At 40.3% G+C, this 22,787-nt stretch overlaps 2 protein-coding genes across 4 annotated transcripts in view; one reads left to right on the top strand and one right to left on the bottom strand.

The window, feature by feature from the left end:
- Positions 1–6,577, top strand: part of CDHR1 (cadherin related family member 1) — a 35,373-nt gene extending 28,796 nt beyond the window's left edge. For all 3 annotated transcript variants that reach the window (XM_087932149.1, XM_026714555.2, XM_087932148.1), the window contains 2 exons: positions 522–776; positions 4,994–6,577. In XM_087932149.1, coding sequence (XP_087788275.1) covers positions 522–776; positions 4,994–5,560 — 822 coding nt within the window. In that variant the 3' untranslated portion in view covers positions 5,561–6,577. The remainder of the gene's footprint in view (positions 1–521; positions 777–4,993) is intronic.
- A 5,847-nt stretch (positions 6,578–12,424) lies between these two features.
- Positions 12,425–20,581, bottom strand: LRIT2 (leucine rich repeat, Ig-like and transmembrane domains 2). Its single transcript, XM_026714492.2, has 3 exons — positions 20,089–20,581; positions 18,720–19,501; positions 12,425–15,495 (listed from the first exon to the last, which is right to left on the bottom strand). The coding sequence occupies exons 1-3, from the start codon at positions 20,256–20,258 to the stop codon at positions 14,696–14,698; spliced, it is 1,752 nt and encodes a 583-aa protein (XP_026570277.2). The 5' UTR covers positions 20,259–20,581; the 3' UTR covers positions 12,425–14,695.
- Positions 20,582–22,787: the final 2,206 nt, after the last annotated feature.

The raw sequence follows: 22,787 nt of genomic DNA, 5'->3' as shown, positions 1-22,787 counted from the left end.
CTCTTTCTTTCTTTCTTCTCTCTCTCTCTCTCTCTCTCTCTCTCTCTCTCTCTCTCTCTCTCCTCTCTCTCTCTCTCTCTCTCTCTCTCTGAAATATAAATCAAATAATATTTTTTAAAAGCTTTGGGTTCCTTCCAGGCTCCCCCTCCCACTATTTCCTCAAATAATGAGGGAATGGTTCCATTTCACCGTAATGATTCTTCACCATTGTCATCATGGTCCAATTTTGCAAACTGAGAGAGAAAAAATTGGCAGGAATACGATAGCTATGTTTGAAAAGAAAATGTGGTTTCAAATTTCTAATAGTTAAGCTTATTTCCAGAAAACAATTTGATTCCGCTCCATAATCTATGTTATACTATGTTCCATGCATAATCTAAAAATGGGTGTGAAATCCAGGTCCCATATTGGGGATACAGTAAATAGTTAATACAGTTAATTTTTCTAGCCTTCTTTAAAATAGACAAACATTTATTAAATGATGATTTTTTATCAATCTGGGGGAAAACCCACCAACACAGGCAATAGATCAAGATGCAGAAGAACCCAATAACATTGTGGACTACGCCATTATGCAGACTGATCCAGCTGATGTGTTTGATATTGATCAAAGCTCTGGAGAAATTAAACTGAAATCTTACATACGATCCTTGGACGTCATTCACAACATCACCAAGAACAAAGATTGCATTTGGTCAGTGATCATCCAAGCGAAGGATCGAGGGTCTCCATCATTTAGCACCACAGCTGTTCTGAAACTTGGCATCAGAGAAGAGGTAAGAGGAGAAAATAGTTGGAAAAAGTGGACAATTAAGGGAAATGGCTGAAAAACAACAGAGAACTGCGGGGTCTACTAATTGTATTAAACAGCAGTTGGGTAACGCTTTGCAGTATCATCCAATTGAAACTTTCTGTAGGCTGAGCCCATGGGAGGGGTCAAAAGCATCATCAGTCATGAGTCCCTGTGTGCCCACAAGAGATCTGAGTCCAGCCCACCTTGAATGCCTTTTATTCCCACTCATTTCCCTTGACTGTTAGTAGGTCGGATTTTTGTAGAGAGCTTTAGCTTGCAATAAATCTTTATATTCATTTGAAGTGCCTGAATCTCCCGGTTTCCTTGGCACTTGACACTTTCTATTTTATTGAACAAGGCAGCTAACAGCCTTTTCTGAAATCATTCCAAAATAATAATAGATAATAGAGTTCTTTATTGACCAAGTGTGATTGGACACACAAGGAATTTGCCTTGGTGCAAAATAAGATGCTGCTTTGGTCCATGGATTAGAACCCTACTCCATGGACCAAAGCACCACAATCTGAAAGATGTTTGAGATTTCAGTCATAAAGATGGGGTCAAGACACATCTGGTCTTTATCAATGCTCTCCAGGAAGACAACAGAAGCTCTGAAACTAATAAACAGAGATTTAATCCATCCAGGACATAAACATCTTCTAAGGAGCCTACATAGCTAGGTGATCCAACTTCCTTTGACTCTCTTGAATTGGGGATTTTCTTTGGAGAGACTCCTGAAATCACCTCTCTTCCTGGATAAGTGATTGCTTTAACTAGGAAGGCCTTTGCTTAGGTTGAGTTGGTTCACAAAAGCAGTGCCTGGGCTAACCCTCCTATTTTGACACTAACAATGCCATCACCAGACTGTGAGTGACAGTGTCTCAGGATGAAACTCTGGTTCCATCCATCCCCATTCTTTCTGTCTCAGTTGGTTCACATGTCTACACCTAACTACACATTCTACCTATTAGGACTTCTGTCATGGCCTTGAAAACCCTAAAATGTTGTAAACCCAAAGTAACTTAAGGACTGGTTTCCTCTAAGCCAGCCATTGAAATATGCAGAGGAAATCCAAACTGCTTCCAGTGCAGTTTGAAAGGTGGCTGAAAATGGCTGGCTGAAGAGTCTTAAGAACATTGTGGCCACCAGAACCATAAGTTTCCTCTCTTAGGTCCAGTTAAACTCTTCTCTTTCCTCGCTAACTCTGGAGTAAAAACTGGAATTGCATATTCCAGGAGCAATATTTGAGTTATGAACGTATTTTGTATCTGATTTTTTTTCTACACTCTGATTCAGTGAGTGATTGTTAAAGCTAGTTCTCTTTGCTCTGTTTGTTTCCCTTCTCTCTCTCCATTTATTCAGTATTACATTTTGCATCTTTAATAATTGTTTTTAACTGAAGCAGCAGCGTATTAATCATAAACCAACCAACACATGAATGTAGATAAAATAGGATAATTACAATACAGACAAGAATTTCGAATGGGCACCAAAAAGGCTAGGTAATATAAGGGCATCTATTGAAATGGATTTAAGTTATATTCCATCCTATATGGAATCAATAGGCCACAGTTTCTCCATGGTGGGTTTAAAAAAAAAAAACCTGTCTGCTTTCTGAAAAATTTGTTGACAGAGCAAATGTGAAGGTACCTCAGAAGAAGATCCCTCTCATATATCTGCAGTCTGACATTCCCAGCAGCCAAAGCAACAAAGATAAATGACAGAGAACATTTTGGAGTGATTCCATAGGAAGGGCTCACCTGTCTCTCTCTGACCCTTGGTTTATATGAAATGGCCTTCTCATTCCTCCTAGCAGAAAATGTATAAAATTGTAGACATTTATGACAAGAACACTCCTGTCTTCCATTCCATGGGCTATATGCCACTTTTATATATTCTATTTATTATCCGTAAGTTGACACAAGGTTGGTCTGATGTCAACAACCGAGCTGTTGACAGAGTTTTCCAAGATAGCAAATCGGATTTAATAAATGAGCAATAAAAGATGCCCTCCACTCAAACACTGGTTGTTTATAATCCACGGGTTGAGCTGGTGAGCCCATTACCTTATCTTTTTCTGCCCTTTTAGCAATAACATCAAAAACTTCCCCCCTTTTTTAATGGGTTGGGTAAAGTCTCAATGGAGGGAAAGTATGTTATAAACCTTTGTTTATTATGCCAGAGGAATTTGGCAGCATTGCTATCAGAAGAGAGGAAGCTGTTCTAGAGACATTATTTGCATGAGCCCCGGTGGTTGGGATGCAGCCTTGCAGGCTGATTCTGCCCACTGCCAGGAGTTCGATCCTGACCGGCTCCAGGTTGACTCAGCCTTTCCTCCTTCTGAAGTGGGTCAAATGAGGACCTGGACTGTTGGGGGCAAATAATGCTGACCCGGTCAATTGCTCAGGGGGGGACTGGAAAAAGCACTGGGAAGAGAGGCACATGAGACTAAAGGCCGTGGCGACTGGGGGCATCTCTGGGGCTGGGAACCTCCCGCCTTTGCCTCCACTATTGTTGACAAGGGTTTATTTTTCCCTTGTTTATTTCCTCATTCCAAGGATGAGACTTTCTCCCATTGGCAAATGTGCTCCTTCCTTATTCCCAGAGCCACCTTACAGGTAATCCTCAACTTACAACAGTTCATTTAGGGACCATTTGAAGTTACAGTGGCACAGGGGGAAAAAGTGGCTCATGATCCTTTTTCACACGTGTGACCTTTGCAGCCTCTCCAGGGTCCTGTGATCAGGATCTGGATGCTTGTCACTCTTGATTCTCATTTATGACGGTCGCAAAAGGGTCACGGGATTCCCCCCTTTTGCGACCCCCTAGCAGGTAAAGTCAAGCAGGGAAGCTGGATTCACTTAACAACTGGGTCACTAGCTGATCAACAGCTGGGATTGGCTTAACAACTGTGGCAAGAAAAATCATAAAATGGGGTAAATGTCTCATTTAGCAACAGAAATGTTGGGCTCAGTTGTGGCCATAAGTCGAGGACTACCTGCATTTTGCTTTCAGACCAAATCAAGGATAAAGTCTAACTTTGAGGCCGTCCCTCTAACTCTGGTGGTCTCTGCTGCCATGTACAGGGGGCGGAAATGGAAAATATCCAGGCTCCATCCGGAGACCGAAATCCAAGAAATTATTCAGAGAGCCCCACAACACCCTCCGTGTTAAATTGCTGGACAAACCCTTCATCCGTTTGTCTTTAATGCGATACCTTGAGAGGCTGTAGAGCATATTTGCCATAGGGGAAAAAAAAAACCTGCCTCTTCAACTAAAATGGATTATCTGAGTGTGAAGGTGGCTTTTTTTTTCATTTTTGTCAGGGTCTGTAAAAGACTACTAGGGAAACAGAAGACGCTCAATTTCAGGCCACCAAAAATTGATTTGACAGCCTGAAAGTTTAATAATTGATATGGAAAATTCAGCGATATGCTTAGCAAATCCTCTTCACTCTCGCTCTAAAAAAATGGTTTTGTTTTCTGGAGGTGTAGAACTCTGGAGAGGATGAAATTCCTTCCATATGTGAAATTATCTCAGTCTGAGTCCAGTTTGTGAGGGAATTCCCCAGAGAGTACAAGGGAATATAATCGACTGATCTTGAACAATTTCTGTGGAATATCGTTCTCCTGCCCCTCTAAACTCCAGCTTCTTTGGGCTAATTTGCAGACTACTCTAGGTGTGGTTGCTCTTCTCTAGAATTTTCCTGGAATATTTCTGTTCTCAGTTAACAAAATCTGCCAGCCTTGCCTAGCAAAGGTCAATTGCTGCAATTCATCCTGGCTGAATTGCTTCATTATACAATGGCCCTCCTAAGACTGCCAGGATTCTCTTTAGGCTGGTGGGAAGTTTTACATCACTTCCACACCCAGGGGAAGCCCCCACCCACCCATAAAACAAGGTCTCCGTCCCCCTTTGTTCTGGCAGCTGCCCCTAAGGGCAAATCTTGGCTTTGGGGAATAAACATTTCTCCTTTCCTCCCAGCTGTCTGGATTTTGTTTTTCATTTTTCCAGCCCAAGTTGGAACCCCAAATTGATTCTCCTGATAGGCTCCGTGATCTTTCAATCTGAGTGCCCAAAATCAAGATGGTTTGGAATATGGTTGGTCCATTCTAGCCGCCGCAGGTTTGGGACCAATGAAAGTGGAATCTCCACCCTGGTCGGCAGGATGTCATCTCTTCCCTTTGTGTTCTTTTGCAGATGTTTCACACGGGGCCGATGGCTGCCTTTCTGCTGCAGACCAAAGACAATCCAATGAAGGCCATAGGAGTCCTGGCGGGCCTCATCGGGGTCATGGTCATGGCCATCCTCTTCATCTCCACCGCCATGTTCTGGCGCAATAAAAGGTCTCCCAGGATCATGCCGGCCCGGCGGATCATCAAAAAGAGACCGAACTATCAACCCCGAACCGTCCGGATGGAGTGGTTGAGCTTCAAGAAGTTCTCCAGCAAGGCGGCAGAGAAATTCGCGGTCAAGGAGGACGCCATCAGCTTGCAGAACGAGAACAGCAACAACAGTTCCCAGGTGCCGTCTCTGCTGCCACCCCCACTGCCTTCTGGGCCGATGCCCCCACCAGCCCCGCTCTTCAAGGTCCAGGAGCCCCCCTGGACACTGTCCACCGTTTCAGGATCCCTGAGCCCTAAATTGGTAAAAAAGCAGGCAAGGAAAAAATCAGGGGCTCTCTTCGCGGCCGACACGGCTCTGGTATCCGAGCTCAAGCAGAGACTGGAGATGAGAAATTCAGCCATCGGTCAGCCTCACATTTGACGCAAAGCTCTGCGGGGTGTACAACTTTGTGTATTATTCCAAGACTACGGTGTGGCCTGTTATTTTGCATCTCTGTACTGTTTTTCCATTGTCCTGGAAGCTCTGAGCGACTTGGTAACAGCCTTTTGTGCACTTTGATCTGCTTGGATTGCATGCCATGCCTTATATCCTCTTTGCTTTGCAACTGTTTCTCCTTTTGAAGGTTGTGATAGTGTCTCATGCAGATTTGTTACCTTTTCAGTCCAAATTACTCACCCAAACTAGAGAGAGAGAGAGAGGGAGGGAGGGAGGGAGGGAGGGAGATTTTTTGCTGCACCCAGAGAAATGTAGGCAGATTCTGGCCAATCTTGTTTAGGGTTTTCCAGTGATGTAAAAAAAAAACAAAGACTTTGAAAGATGCATAAAAACTAATTTCATTTTAGGAACTTCTTGCATGCTGGATGATTTCCTCTGAAATTTGATCTAAGTCCTGAGTCCATTCGCCTGTCTCACCAGATTGGGGCATGATATGATACTATCCATAACTATCCATAAAGTCAAGGAATATACTTGCTTACATCATACATATATTTCTTCTGTTCATACAATTCTCAAAGGCTGCCTGGAAAAGTCCCTCCCTGAAGTTTTCTTGACCAGGTTTTTTAGGGTGGTTCACCATTGCCTACTTCCAAGGGCTGAGAGAAAGTGACTGGTCCAGCCCAACTTGGCTTCATGCCTAAGACAGGACTCCAACTCATGATCTCCCAGTTTCTAGTCTGATGCTTTAACCACTACATCATCACGCTTGTTCCAAAGGTGTTTTTTCCAAAAGGCAACTGGACTTGGTTTTTTTTTTCTTTGAAAACATTTGCAGAAGAAACTTCTTGGATGAAAAGCAAAATGTTTTTAAAGGGAAAAAACCAAGTAAGTCCAGTTGCCTTTTAGCAAAAAGCTCCTTTGGCGTGATCTGCTTTCCCTCAAGTTCTCAAAGGTAAGTTTTAAATGTACAATGTGAGGAACCACTACAGAAAATGAGAAGCAGCAATAGATCCAAACAGAAAGCCACAACAGACACCACAGTGGACCATGTGAAATGGCCTGGGATGTGCTGACGATTTGAAGAATGGCAGATGACAGTGGTTGCAGAAGTGGTGATGGTGGAGATGATGATTTAAACAGCTCAGAAGCCACCTGATGGCTAATGGCTCTGGGCAGCTTATGATTCAAAAGTAAAATGGACTTCTGGTTTGAAGGGCTTCGGTGACAGACAGAATTCTGTGATCGTGTGCAGTTTCTGTCTGGGCTTGCTGCTGGAGTGCCCCAAGCCGGCTGGTTTCAGGGCTAAGCCACCCCATAGAGGTGGTGAAGAGGGGGGAGACCGCCAGCAGGGTCGAGGAGAGTCACATCTCTCCTCCTCAGCTGGCCATTACTCCCTTTCCCAAAGGCGGTTGCAGCAGTGGTCAGAAATGGCCACCACAAAGAAGAACTTGACCGGAAAAGAAAGTGCAGGAGGAAGATAAGTGAAAGTTTTGGCTGACTGGGTTAAATTGTAAAAGTGGTTGTTTAAAAATTTATACAATGGCACCACTTCTGGGTGAACTGAAAATGGAACTTAAAAAGTACAAAGATGCACAAGAAGGGAAGGGCTCTTTTGGCTTCGTCTTTCAATTCTTAGAAATGGAGATTTGGAACTATGAGAAACAACAAGAAAAGACTGCAAAACAAGAAGACTGGGACAAAGAAGAAGCCACCTTTAATGAACAAGTAACTCTATGTGGGGAAGAAAAAGGAAAGGAGGGAAAGAGAATGGAGAATTTAAGACTTAAAAAAACAACCAAAGAAAAGAAAAATAATTCAAAAAATAAGTATAATACTGGAAAGCAACAGAAAAGGGGAATACAGAAGAGAGAAATAGAGGTAGAGAGACAAGAGGGTAAAAAGGGGAGAGAGAAGAAGAGAGGGAAGAAGGAAAGGAAAAGAAGTTACAAAGGACTTGGGCAAGATATAGAGAAACAGGACCTATTTAGAGATAATGGGTGAAAATCTAACTGAAAAAGGGATTCTGTATAGGTACATAAGATTGTATTGTTATATTAGTAATAGAAATAACTTTAGAAAATTGGAAAGAATGTATGATTAAAATGAGGGATTAAATAGTTAGTGTAATTTAGTGAAATGTTTGTGAATAAAGTAAACAAAATAAAAGAGAAAATTGAATTAGGAAGGAATGGGAACACTTTTATCAATGTTTTATAAAATATAAGTGAAGAGGGGGGGAATTGATTATGGAAAGTTCACAATTGCTCCCATAGAAGTATGATATTTAATTGAAAAGTAATGTTAAAGATGTTAAGACTTTAATGAATATTAATATTAATGATAGAATTGAATTGGAATGGAATGTTGTTTTAATTATATACATTTATAATTTTTTTTCTTTTTTTAAGAATAGAGTGTGTATTTTAAGAATGTACCAAGCAGAATCCGAATGGAAGTTATGTATTATATTGAATGTTACAACTTTAGGGAAAAGATATAAAGGCGTCATACTCCAATCAGTAACTACAGGAGAAATTTTGTTTAATGAGAAAAGTTAATAGATAATTGAAACAGGACAGACAAAAATATAAATACAATGATTTGAACTGAGATGAGATAATTAAAATAAAATTGAGAAAATTAAAAGAGGGGAGAAGCTATGCAGAAAATGTAAAATAGTAATAAGATATGGAATAGAATATAAAAATGAGCATGAACCTGAATTTGTGTCTGTACGAAGAAGTGTAACCCGGGATTATGCTGCTTTCAAAAAAGATGTTTTATTTGTATTTTTTTTTTCTCTTTGTGAAAACTCAAATAAAATTTACCAAAAAAAAAAAAAAAAGTAAAATGGAAAGAAACAAAACACACAAGAAACCATAAGCAGACATATAATGTGTTAATAATGTTATATATTATAAGATAACATATAACAAAAGCAAAATTCCATCCAAAAGTGCCCCCAAAGACCTGGACAATAGCCAGGCCATTCACAGCTTCCCGAATTGTGGAGTTGTTGATGCTCTCTGAGCTTGGCTCTTTGCTTGCAGACATTTCATTACCCAGCTAGGTAACATCATTATGACTTGTGAGTGTGGACTTTGTTTCCTGTCAATACACAGTCGCTTGTCCTGGTAGGGGTGTGGTTTTCTCCTTGGTAGATTTCTAAGGAGATTCTCAGTCCTCCAGGTCATGGATTGTCCCAAAGGTGCTTTTTCAAATGCGTTGTTGTTGTTGTTGTTGTTGTTGTTGTTAAGGCATTTCACTTCTTATCCAAGAAGCTTCTTCAGCTCATCTTCAAAGGAAAACCAGAAAGTCCAGTTGCCTTTTGAAAATGCATTTTGGGGACCTCCTTGGTAGGTTCTTGATTAGAGAATTGTTTCTTGCTTGGAAAAAAAAGCACTAATCAATAATAATCTAAAGCAAGCCAGCAACCAAGCTCAGAGAGCCCCAAGGACTCCACAGTTGAACCCCAATAAGTGGCATATATTCTCTTCTCTTGGAACTTCCTGAACCTCATCATGGTGGGAAGAGATTATTATCAAAGAAAATCCTGTTTGGGCTGATGTACTCCAAACACTTCAGGGCAGACTCATTTCTACCCATAGTGATGCTCCAAGCAAGTGATCTAAAGTGTTTACAAAACCAAATTCTCTGTCTTTTTTAAAAAAAATTCTTCTTCCCGCTATGTATAGGCAAATGGTCTCCACAAGGGAGATCACAGCCCAACCCACTGAGTGGCAACCCTTTTTTTTAAACTTCCCACCCACAAATATCTGTATCAGCAAAGCAGCTTGGAATACTTTTTTTTTTTTATAAAAATCCTAATTAAGGAATTATTCCATTTATTTTACTAACTGGGCTTGGGAGGTAAAAATTTAAGGTGTTTTATAGAAAGGGCTCAAAGGCGTCTCTAATTCCAAATCACGGCAAAGAGGGCAACTCTGTTGGGAAAGCATTGGTGGAAGGGATTGACTTAAAGTGGAGGTTTAAACACAGAATAGCAGAGTTGGAAGGGCCCCTGGAGGTCTTCTAGTCCAACCCACTGCTCAAGCAGGAAACCTTAAACCATTCCAGACAAACGGTTGTCCGATCTTTCTTTAAACCCCTCCAGAGCACCACAATCTCTGGAGGCCACTGATTCATGGTTCGTTCTGTCAGGAACTTTCTCCTTATTTCTAGGTTGTTGTTTTTTTTCCCCTGGATTAGTCTCCATCCATTAATTCTTGCCCTGCCTTCAGGGGCTTTGGGGAATAGGCCGCCCCCCTCAGATACTGGGACATGGCTATCGGGTCTCCCCTAGTGACATGGTGCGGGTTCGAGATGAAGAACGGATGGCTCCCTATCTTCCTCTGGGATTTCCAAGGAAGGATAACAGTGACCGGGTAGAGAGAAACACGATGGGTTCTAATGGCATCCCTTCCAATGACATCCTCGATCATTGAGTCACTAACTCCAGATTCAGGGGAAGATTCTTTGACTGTGTCACTCTGTTGCCCAAGGTATTGGTTGAAGGGGTTCTATTTCACGTAGCCCTGGATCAACTCCTTCCCCCAATGACCCGTTGAAAGCCAATGCAAGTCAAGGTTAGCAGACTTCGCAGGGGGCGACGTCCGGTTGGTTTTAATCTCGGCTGGAAATCTAAGCAGGTTTGGCTTGATTAGGACTTGGAAATCCAAAAATCTCAGGCCCATAAGCTAGAATTGGGAAATCAATCAGACACACCACAAATCAAACAGCAATCCCAAATCACTTTAATATTACTGTCAAGAAAACCATTTGGTGGTACCCTTCCAGGAACTCAGGTTCTGTTTGAGCACATCTTTACCAACCCAAAATAAGAATATTTCAAAAGAGATACTATTCTGAACATCAAAATAATTTTAAAATATTTAGGAGGAACCAGTTTTTATTACTTATTTCCAATACATGGCTATCCTTTATGGAGAAACTGTTGTTCTTTATCAAGTAAGCACTTAGTGATTTCATTAATAAAACTAATAAAATGCATCTCCCCTCTCATGCCGATGTCTTTCTTTTCACCCCATTCTCTAGCTATGTCTCAAAGCTGCTGACAACTTCAACCATACAAAACCTTGATTTTTTTTAATTAGCTGGCTTTTTTTCAGCTAAATAAGACTTGCTGCTATCATGCATGTTCTGAATGTGAAAATGTAAGACTTGTTGGAGCAGACATCTCTAAGAACAATAATTAAGAAAAATAGTTAGTTTAGTTTTACCCAATGTAGCAATGTCCAAATAGGTTGCATAATCCTTTAATCAACCTCAGGGTTAGGTTGGAAAAACATCAATAAGATGACGATGATGATGATTAACAGAGTTGGAACACACAAGCAGGAGACCCTACACCATTTCTGACAGATGGCAGTCCAATCTTTTTTTAAAAGCCTCCAGTGATGAAGCTCCCACAACTTCCGAAGGCAACTTCTGTTCCATGGTTGATTGTTCTCACTGTCAGAAAATTTCTCCTTATTTCTAGATTGAATCTCTCCTTGATCAGTTTCCATCCGTTATTCCTTGTCTGGCCTTCAGGTGCTTTGGAGAATAGCTTGACCCCCTCCTCTCTGTGGCAGCCCCTCAAATATTGGAAGACTGCTATCATGTCTCCCTTGATCCTTCTCTCTGATGATGATGGTTTCTTAGAGTCCAGAAGATTCTGAGTGGCTTACAACATATAAGCTAGATCAGAGTTCTCCAAACTTGGCAACCTTGAGATTTGTGGATTTCAACTCCCAGAATTCCTCATGGTGGCTGGGAAATTCTGGGAGCTGCAGTCCACAGCTTGAAGTCCACATGTTGCCAAGTTTGGAAAGCCTTGATCTTCTAGATAAAAGTTTGGAAGTAGGATATAATGAGGCCCATAATAGGAGAAGGTTGGACTGAGAAGAATACTGTTGAAATCCCTGGTGTGAATTTTTGTTGAGTGGCCTTGGAAAAGTTACTACAATTCACAGGGAAAAGAATGTAAACTCTTCCCAAAAGTAACCACAATTTCTGTGTATTGTTCTTTTCAACAGAAGTGGGTGAAATGTTTCAGATTTAATTCAAGATGGCATTTGGTATATACCATTTAGGCAGAAACTCTGCCTGGAGGTCAAGTATATATAGAAATGTATGAAAGAATTATATACAAAGACGCCCAAATGACTGCAAAGAAATTGCTTCTGTTGTCTCAAACTCTAACAAGCATCCTATTTTTAAACATACGTCTGGTGCTGGCTCTCTTGCTGGTGTTTGGATGGTTTTGATCTGCTTCTCTTTTGTATTTCCATGGTTTGATTGTCAATGAACTTGGAGAATTATTATTCAAAAAAACAATGCTTGTAGCTGAAAAATAATTAGCATGTTCTGCCATCTTTTCATTTGTTTTTCTATTGTAATGCAAGAGAAATGTACTCTTCTTTTAAATTTTTCATAGGTTGGGCCAAAAAGATGTTTTTTTGTGTGTAGAAAGAATGATGACCCTACAATGGCACAATGTTGCAAAGGATCTGTGAAGTTCCCTCCAATTATTTATTTTTTACTTTTGCATGGAGAAAAATTATTATGAATTGTCTGGTCAAACCTTTGCGGAACTTCTTTCTCAGAGATAACAGATGGCTTCTACGGTAAGAAATCTCTGCAGCAAAGAGACCCTCCTGCTTGGAGGGCATGGTGTGTCTCTTTTGGCATTTATGGATCTTTGTCTAAACAGGTGCCTGCACATATATTTGTTCTTAAACATCAAAACATTGCAATGACAAAGAAGACTCTCTGTGCTTGATGCTTTCTGTAGCAAATGACCTTAACGTCTTCTGCTGTTTAATACATTCATTTACAAAGCTGTATCGGCTTTATTCTGTTCACTAGGCCAAGCTGATTAGAATGGCTAAACTAAATCTGCATCCTGTAGCTAAAATGCTTGACCTGATTTGCAAGGGAGAAATGTAACAGCTTGGGAAGTCTATGATGTTCCACTGGATCATACTGGTTGAGTTAGGACAGCAAGGGAGGCAGAAAAGGTGCCTTCAAGAAGCATTCTCATTGGGCAAAAATTTGCAGAATATCTAGAATGTCTATCTAGGAACTCGGCATGCCAACTCCATGATTTTTAAATATGAGTCAATGCAACTGATCTGTTCTCCATGATATTCCCATCTTGACGACAGCTATGAGATCTAATTAATGGACTCCATGTGGAGCAGTTGTGAATATGAACCCATACTGTACCTGAAGGCTTTTGATGCTGAAGAAGATGTGTTATCAACTCCCAAAACCTCTATTATAGCAGTAAAGCCAATGTAGATAGGCATAAATGAAGCAAAGGACAAACAGCATAATTTACCTTTCAAGAGAACCTCTCCTTGTACCATCCATTACTGCTTTGATCTTGCATTCTGCTGAATTTGTGAGCAATTTCTGCACAGAACAGTTTTCTTCCTAAGAAAGAGGATTTCAGTCCTTCAAAATGTTACTGAACCATTTTTTTCCTTGATGTCCCAATGTAGTTTTTAGCAGTTTCTAGTCATATTCCCGAGCATTTCCAAATCCAATTGTACGCAATAAAACAAACTGTTACAATAAAAAGAAATAATATCGTTAATCTCCCACCTTCCCCATTAATCTAATCCTACAATCAGTGAACATGGGTCTCTAAAAGTCCAAGGAACACAACCAGTTTACACCACATGATTGTCCATGAGCAATTTATGGTTCCTTGCTTCATAAATTGCTTGCTATAATCACATGACCAAAATGTCAGATATTCTTGTTGGGCAATGTAAACTATTATTCCTTGGTCTATTGCTAACCTGGATTGGTTCAGTGTTTTTAATGGCTATTGTTACAGTTTCCTTCAGATCCTGCTTTTCTGCGGATGTTTTAGGTAGCTTATGTGGGGATCACTTTTTACTTCATCTCCACAACAATCTTGTAACACAAGTTGGGCTGAGAAACAATGTCACAAGTGAGTTTGCTGTGCAAAGAGTTGACTCAAACCTATTGTAGATCTTCTCATCCCTAGTTCAATGCATCAGCAACTACACCAGGTTGCAGTCATTCCTCTTAAGGATCTGTAGCTTTTGGAACTTGTAGGTCATTGTATGTCAACACTATTGTCATTCTCACTCGCTGATCTAGGTCTCATCTACTCCTTCCAGGTCTCACCATATTTTGAAACCTGGAAACTAAGCCTCCCTCTTTGACTTTCAAAACTGGGTCTCTTGTAAATCCATACAACCTTCAACCTCACAATTCTTTCAAAACTTAGCTATTCCAAGTGGTCCCAAGTATGGTGGATTGACGGTGGTTTCATGTCTTATGACTATTAGTGGACTGTTTTGTTCCTCCCAAATGTGTTGTTGGGCATTACTACTACTACTGTTGTTGTTCTGGTTGTTGTTGACCCCCTAGTCAGCCAGTTCCAGCAGAGAGGATTTAGAGGGGATGTGGTATTCTTTCCTGCCTATCGAGTCCTTCCGAAGGACCTGGGATAGCCAAGATGCTGTTGTTTAATGGCATTGACAGTATCATCACAGGATGTAAGCTGTTCCAAGGAAAGCCGCCTTTTGCAGTTGACCGAGGGTGATTTGGTCAACAGTGTTCAAGTGTTGTTCCTGATGGACTGAGATTGCTCCCAAGACGCCATCACTATTGTTGCTATCTTTGATTTCTTTTGCCACAGTCATTCTGCTTCTATTTGTAGGTCTTTGTATTTTGTGACTTTCTATTCTGCTGTCTCCAGTTGGTGCCACATTCACTATCCAAAATTTTTGTCTTTGTTATAAACAGTTGTTAAATCTGGAACATTGTATCTTCTCCTCCTCCACCACTTCTCTTCTCCTCCTCCACCTCTGCTTCTCTTCTTCCTCTTCCTCCCCCTCTTCTGCCTTCTGCCTTCTCCTTCTCCTCCTCTTTTTCCTCTTCCTTCTCCTCCTCCTCCTCTTCCTTCTCCTCTTTCTCCTCCTCCTCCTCCTCCCGCTTCTCCTCCTGCTTCATAATTGAGGAGGCACGCAAGTTAAATTGATCAGTCAGTCAATCTAACTATCTATCTACCCATTTGTCTGGATGGAAAATGCTTCTGTCTCTTATCCCAATGGGGCCACGGATGGATAATAGCTAATAGAGATCAGCACTGTTTTGACCCTCAGCTGTCTGCCTCTTGGCTTTCTCCTCCTTCTCCTTGCTTTCCTTCCGCTCCGTCTGGTCATCACTGGAGTCTTGGTGGCACAGTCCCTCTTCACTGCCTCCTGGCAAACTATCAAATCTGCTCTTTGTATGAGTGCCTTTGATGTTTGTGCTCCATTTCCTGACACAGCAGCTGGTGCATTTCTCTTTGCAGCTGCATCTGGCCTCCGAGGTGCACAGGTACATCCCAGCAGGGACTACCAACACCATGGCACATATAACAACAATGATATGGATCACCTGCTTCCTCTGGTCCAATTCACTGTTGTCACTTCCTGTCACAAACACAATACACTGGCTCTTTGGAGGCACCTGCTTCTTCAGACTTAGGCACACTTCATACTTGGTAGCAGGGAGCAAATCGTTAATGGAGTACGTCTTGATTCCAGGCCCAATATAAACAGTGTCTTTCTTAGCATCGTTGTATTTGCCAAAATGAAGGGTATACCAGGTTTCTACTGGATTTTCAGCCACAGTATACCATTCCAGAGTAATTCCGTAGATTGTCTGCTTGACAATCTGCACGTTGATGTAGGCCTTCTCATCTATGATGGGGGAAGAATAAGAGGATGTTGCTAGTTGAGGAGCCAGAATGGCCAGCACTGTAGTAGCCGAGGCGTTGCCAAGGAAGTTGGCAGCTGTACATGTATAATTCCCCTCATCCATAAGATGGGCTGAAGGAATCACCAACTCTGACTTGAAAAACTCTTCGCTCATGTGAGTAACAGAAACTAGAGAAAGAAAGACAGAAAGAGAGTGGAATCAAGCAATGTAATGTTCTATGTTCAACTATAACAACCCTAGGGAATGCATGAAAGCCATCCACAAAATTGGTTTGGGATTGGGAAAAGGGCCATCATGAAGATATTTGAGGGGTCCTTGGTGCTTCCTGAGCTTGGCTGTTTTCTTGCAGATGTTTCATTTCCCAAACTGGGTAACATCATAAATGTTAGATGAATATGTTTATTTTCCAGGTGTATTAGATTTGTACAACATAACTACCTGACTGTAAACAAGCAACCATTTTTGAAATCAGGTTGCTTGGTAGAGGGAGCAGTAGCATACAAATGTAATAAATAAATAAACAATAAACAAAGGAAAGGAAAGGAAAGGAAAAAAAATCCATCCGTAGCAAAGACAAGTTTCAGAGTATGGTGTGACTTGATTTAGTTTTTTGTGAAAAATTGTTTTTCTTTTTTTGTTTTGCTTGGTGCTAACATCTCTATGCTTCTCTTTTCCAACTAAATCGGACTGACTTCATCAACAAGGATTAAAAGGAGCAGAAAAAGCTACATCAGTTATAACAGAGTTGCGCTATGAGCGAGATGGGCAGTTTCTAAATATTATATATATATATATATATATATATATATATATATATATATATATATATATATATATATATATATATATATATATATATATAATGATGCTACCAATTAGAAGCAGACTCCCCAAAAGCTCTCTCTCAGAATGAGGTTTTCACAGCTCAGCAGAAATTTGTGATGATCATCTATATATCTATGAGAGGGAACCATCACTTGGCTACAGACTCCCTACAGATGGGACTCTCTTGACAAATTGGCTCCCAAGTAGGCCACCTCCTCTGAACCTTACTGGATGGACAGATTCCTTTCTAAGGTAGCAGTCTTGAAAACAACCAAACCTCGATAGGAGATGGGCATTCCCAAATTTAGTTGGTCATACAAGTTTCACTCAGTGTCAAGGCTCCTGATACTTCTATATACAGGAATTACATCTGGTTCTTATTCCATTTTTGTCAACGTTTTTGTCAACCAGTGAGGTTTGTGTACCAATCTATTATGTCTGCTTATTTTAGCAATCTCCCATTTAAAAAACAAAAAAATCCAAATGGATTATAGTTATCGTTTGGGCTATCGATTGACAGTTGACAGTTGGGTGTGTGAATGTATGTACCCACATAATAATCATCCACACCCAGAATCAGGCATGGTGGCTCAATTGCGGAATGACTCTTGAGAAACAGTCTCAGGTCCAGCAGTTTGAGCCCAGGCCCTGCATGGCAGGCTGGGCTCCTGTCACTCACCTCAGCTTCTGTCCACCTAGCAGTTTGAAAGCCTGTTCTGTGCGAGTAGATAGATCACCAGATATATAAAGATGAATAACGTAATATTGCCTAATACATCTGTTTCTGCCTTTCGGCTTTTGATAATATTAAACATGCTTTCATGTTTTGAAAAAGCATGAGGGATACTGAAGAAAGAACAGGGTTTAGGTGTTCCTCAGCTAAATCAAACGAATTTCAGTTGGGGGTAATCATGATTTCCTTGTGCTTAATGACTGCAACTCAGTACTGTTAAGGATGCTTAGTTCCTGTGATAAATATTATATACTGTATCACAGCCAATGTTCAGAACAGACTTCAAAAAAAAAAGAAGAAGAAGAAAGCAGATGATATACTATGTATCAACTATCTACCGCAGTGATCAATGGTTCATCAACATGGAAAAAAACCAATTAAATCCAAACAGGGTCCTCTAAGTTGGAAATTTAGAAGTTAGTTTATTGTCTCAAACACTTTGTCTACGTAAATCAGTCATGCCTATTCTTACAGGCAGCAATTTTACTAGGTCTTGGACAAGACTTTCCAGTACCTATGACTTCATTATTTTAACCACGGAGGACAAATGTTAAGTGTGGGATTTTTTTTGTAAAGAAAAATATCGATCTGATTAAGTTTTTGCCTTGAAGCCAGCATCCCGTGACTGACATTCTGATTTGAAGGGGTGGAAGGGAAGGATGTTATGTTGTGAAAAAACATTTATTAGGCAATAAATTATGGGATGCCAAAAAGGGAATGAGGCTCCGTAATATAATAATACATTGAATTTACTGTTCTTCTCCCTGTTGTTGTAGTGATAACAATCAGTGGTGTGCTATTAGATTGGGAAGACTCAGGCTTAAATCTGAGGTATCCACCAGGTTTTCTTATCTATGTTACAGGATTACTCTAAATATGAAATAGGGAAAACCACAGTTATGCTGTGAACTTGAACTTGAAAAAGCTCAAACGTAGCAAGGGGAAAGTCAAAGAAAAACTGGGAAGGCAGGACATGTTATGTGTCCCAGTGATTAAGGATGTACAACTGATGGGACCACAAAAAAGGACCTTCCTGGGGGTGGCTCCTTCTCTATGGAGCATCATTCAACCCATGGTACGAATGAGCCCCCATACTTCTATTATTCCAAAAGGCCCTAAAAACCTGGTTTGGTCAGCAGGGAGAGGGCTCAGAAATGAACACGGAGCTGATCCAGTTGAGTTGGGTTGAAAGGATGGGGTGGGATTCTTTATTGTTGTTTTTTTAATGTGCTGGGTTTTTAAATGCTATAAGCCATTTGGAGTCACCTATACGTGCGTTGGGCAACTATATAAATTGGTTTAATAAATGATAAACAAATAAAAATGAAAAGATCCTGGTAGAAGTATCTGTTACTTCTGACCTCATTCTAAAAGCAGACTTAGGGTGACTTCTACTTGTATGAAAATGGTTCAGGTCTCGGTTAGGCTTTGCGTTTAAACATTGGCAACTCAAAAGTGATTTTTCAAGAGGCAACTGGACTTCCTGGTTTTTCTTGGAAGACATTTTGCTTCTCATCCAAGAAGCTTCTTCAGCTCCTCTTCAAAGAAAAAACAAGAAAGGACAGTTGCCTCTTGAAAAAGCACCTTTGGGACAACGATGAGCTGGATGACTGAGAACCTCCCTAGACATTGGCAATTCTGTTTCCCATTGAAGTAAAATAATTGATTTTCTCCAATTAATGAGGTGAATAAACCAGCCTAACTGGTATAGAGATCGATCACCAATGAGAAGAATTTCCAAGAAGAGGAAAGAATAATTCCTTTCCCAAATTCACAATTTAAATAAAATAAGAATATGTTACGTTAAATATTTTAGCTTGGGATCACACTCACCATTAAACCCCCGTAAGTGTTTTAATGGATAGTTCCACCAAATCTTTGGAGAAGGGTTAGCTTTCACCAAACAAGTCAACATTGAATTTTCTCCGAGAAACACCGTAATATTTGGTTCGGAAGATGTCACAGAAGGTCTCCTGCAGCTGTTCAAGTCCACTTCATGGAAGTATTTGCCTGCCCTAGATTTAGGACTTGCACATGTTAAATAGGAATTGATGAGAACCATGGGTGGGCCTATAGAATTGATGAACTGGACGAACCCTCGCAGACGGCAGTCACAAATCCACGGGTTATCATGCAAAGACAAGACGGTACTAGAAACAGTTTCTGCTTTCTTCTCCAGTGGCTGGAGTTTTTGGAAGACAGGCCAATTATAGAACACCTCTTTGGAGATGACAGTAAGCTCATTGCAAGATAAGTCTAAGTAGGTCAACCTAGAAAGGTAGCGTAAAGCATGTTCTGGTAGGACGTCAATCTTGTTGCATTTCAGATCAAGGATTTCTAAAGCTGGTGTATCTTGGAACGCTGTCCATGGTACTGAACGCAACCGATTCCCTTGAATTCTCAGCTCCTTCAACTCCTTCAGGTGCTCAAGACTTTTTAGATGCATCACTGTGATGTTATTAAAATTAAGCCAGAGGTATTCCAAGGTGCTAACATTAGAGAAGGTGCCGCGAAACAATTCGGCCAGCAAAGAATTTTCAATCCTGATTTTTTTGATATCTTGAGGGATCTCCTCTGGAATCTTTCTCAAAAATGTTGATACACAAAACAAATTTCTAAAAAATAAATCAGAAAATGGAACAATGTTGTGATGGGTAGCTTGCATTCATTTTTAATTCACTCTGTGTTATGTCATACAACCCAGTGGATTTTCACTTCCCTCACCCACTCCAGAATCCTAACAGTGATATTGGTTACTCTTCATGTCCAAGTTATAAAACACAAACCATTATTTCTATAATATCCAAAATCTCTCAATATTACAGGAATAAATCACATAAATATATTTCAAGCCTATAATAATATACATCTGGGTTGAATCTGGCTGTTGGCAGGCAAACATTTCCGCTGAAAACCAAAGAATGCTATATGCTGATCAATCATATCCGAGTGTATTCAGTTTCCCCTTTTCTGCATATATTGAAATCTGGATGGGCTGTCAGCCTGAATATTTATTAATATCCACTTGATTTCATGATAAGCCTTGGCTGAATTTCCCCGCAGGAAGTTATTCAATATTTTTTTAAAATATTTTTTATTGTTTTCACATTTAAAACAAACAACACATAAAATAACAACACATATAAAAACAATGTATTTACAGGAAGTTATTCAATATTACATTGTTGTCAAATATTCTTACCTTCCAAGTGTGTCATTGAAACAGGAGCATCCAGTGACGCAATCTGAAGTTGCTGGATTTATCCCAGAGAAATAAAAAAGCAAAATAAAGGAAAACATGTGATTGTTTAGTTCCATCTTCTTCCCCAGTAAATCAATATGGTTTGGTTTTGCAACAGAGAGAATGAGCATCCCAAATCCTATTAGGTCTAATCTTTCTTAGCAGTAGGGTAAAACCGCTTCTGAAGGACTTGTGTGCAATGTGTTTCTGTGCAAGAGGTCTCTATTAAGCTTAGGTAACTTACTGCGGTGCTAAAAGGAGAATATATTCTACTCAAAAAGAAATTGAAATGTGTCACCAACCAAGACAGTCCTGGCAGTTAAGACAGAACAGAATAGCAAAGTTGGAAGAAACCTTGGAGGTCTTCTAGTCCAACCACCTGCTCAAGCAGCAAACCGTAGCCTCGATTTATCAGAGAGTTTTCTGGGCAGACATGCTGTTGTTGATTTTTTTTTTTTTTGAGATCTCTTGTTTTTCTTCTTCATTGGTATTGTACTAGACTGGGCTTTTATAATCTCACTTTTCAAGGTTTCCCAAGCTTTTTGGGTTGTTTTCCCCTTGAGGATTTTCATCCATGGAATCTTTTCCAAGCTCTCTCTAAGTTTTTTGAAATCAGTTCTCTTAAAGTCCAAGACCATAGTTTGATTTTTTTTCCCTATTCCTGGTGTTTTGCACACTGTTGACTACCAATGTTGAATCATCACTCTCACATACCCTCATAAGGTTCCTGCAATTTGAACGCCTTTTTTTCATTTCATCTCTATTAGTGAGAACTGAGTTCAGTATGGCTGACCCTCTAGTTCCCTTCTCTGTCTTTTGGGAGACAAAGTTGTCTTGCTAGGTTTGTCAGGAAGCTATTTGATCTCCCACTTGGTGCAGAGTGAGTCCTCCAGTTGATGTCAGGGTACTTAAAGTACCCCAATGCTATTGCGCTGTGCTTTCTACATACTTTAGTTAACTGATTAGCAAAAAGTTCATTTATTTCCTCTGTTCGGTTGGGTGGCCTGCAATATATACATAAGGCAATTTTACCTGAAAAACTGCATGAGCTGCTTGTCACCAGCAGCAAAGCTTGACTCGAAGGTCAAAAGTGAAAAAAATAAAAATGATCAAAACCAGAATCTGAATGAAAGCAATAACATTGATATAGCCTGCACTTATGTGGCCAGCCCAAGTCTTGACTTCTTGGTTCATAGTTGTTCTTCGCAAATCATCCTATCAAATATTTGAAACAAAAAAACAAATGAACAATAGGACTTCAGGCCAAGTTCATTGGTATTCCTCCCCGGAGGGGTGTGAAAGAAATTTGGGTTCCAATTGTGTATTATTTTTTTGTTGTGGTGGTGGTTTTTAATTATACTTTGTTATTGCTTACTTGTCTGTTGACTCTACCCTGACCATAATCGCAGTTGTCCAAGGTGGGCAGTATCCAGAGTACAATAAATCGGATTGCTCCTTTTCCCCCCTGAACACACAGTTCATCAAGCCAAAACCGTCTCTCTCTGCAATTTGGTCTAATTGGCAAAGAATCACTGCTAGGACTCCTGTAGGGCTTCTATTGTGTCTGAAAAATCTCTTCCAACTGTATGCCTGCTATCTCATTAGGCAAGTATCTTTTGTATGTATCTGATCAGCCCATAGGTCTATTAACCCTTAATGTGGCAGTTCACTGGGGATATTGATGAGTCTATGAAGATTCTTCATCATGCAGGATATGGTTGTCCCAAAGGTGCTTTTATTCCCGTCCCCCCACAACCCAAAGCAACTGGACTTCGTCTAATAACCTCTAGAGACAGCAGCTATTATGAGCCCCATGTTTGAAATTCTTTTTTGTAATGTGTAAGTTGTGAAGGATTTGAACGGAGATTTGAAAGGAACCATTTCATTGTGGCTTAAATAGGAACAATAACAAAAACGTTATTAAAATAATCCAGAAACCAAAATATACATTGTACCAATGGTAAATCTGCATCTCTCCGAAAAGAAATGGAAAAGAAATCTGAACTTCTTAACCTGTAAAAAAATATGAATGCAAAATAAGACACTCCAGGGGAAAAATCTCCATGGTTTTGCTGCCATCTACTGTCTTTTCTTTGATCTTTTCAGCAAAAGCCATGTTGAGGAAGGGAAAAGATTAGCCACATTGTTCCAAAGCTCAGTGGAAATCAAAGTTTTTGTCTAAACCTGCTTTAATACAGGACCAAAACATTGGTTGGTTGGTTGGTTAGTTGGTTGGTTGGTTGGTTGGTTGGTTGGTTGGTTGGTTGGTTCGTGATAGATGGAGCGAAAGAGTGTCAGAACTGCCTCCTTCCCTTGGAACTATGTCTCACTAGATGCCATAGGCTATAATGGGAGGGATCTGTGGGAAGAGGTGAGGAAATGGAAAGGGACTCGTGTTGTCCGATTGAGACATCCCAAGGCCATGGACCTGGGAATGGAAGGGAACATCGCTCCATCTATCCACCCCTCCCCCAGGGACAGTTACAGAAACATCTTTGAACGTGACTGGACAATGGGGAGATAACAAGGGGTGGGGGGTGGAATGAAAAAAGGAAAGTTAATGATGGAGTCTTTGTGCACAAACTGTTAATTTTGGCGTTGCTTAACTGTAACCCCTTCGCTTTTAGTAAAAGTAATATTTTTGCTACAAATGAACTGGA

Source organism: Pseudonaja textilis, chromosome 4, assembly GCF_049901715.1.
Source record: "Pseudonaja textilis isolate UNSWEBS1 chromosome 4, rPseTex1.2, whole genome shotgun sequence".
Taxonomy (NCBI): Eukaryota; Metazoa; Chordata; class Lepidosauria; order Squamata; family Elapidae; genus Pseudonaja; species Pseudonaja textilis.
Note: the sequence above shows the minus strand (reverse complement) of the source record. Positions and strands in the feature narration are given on the sequence as shown.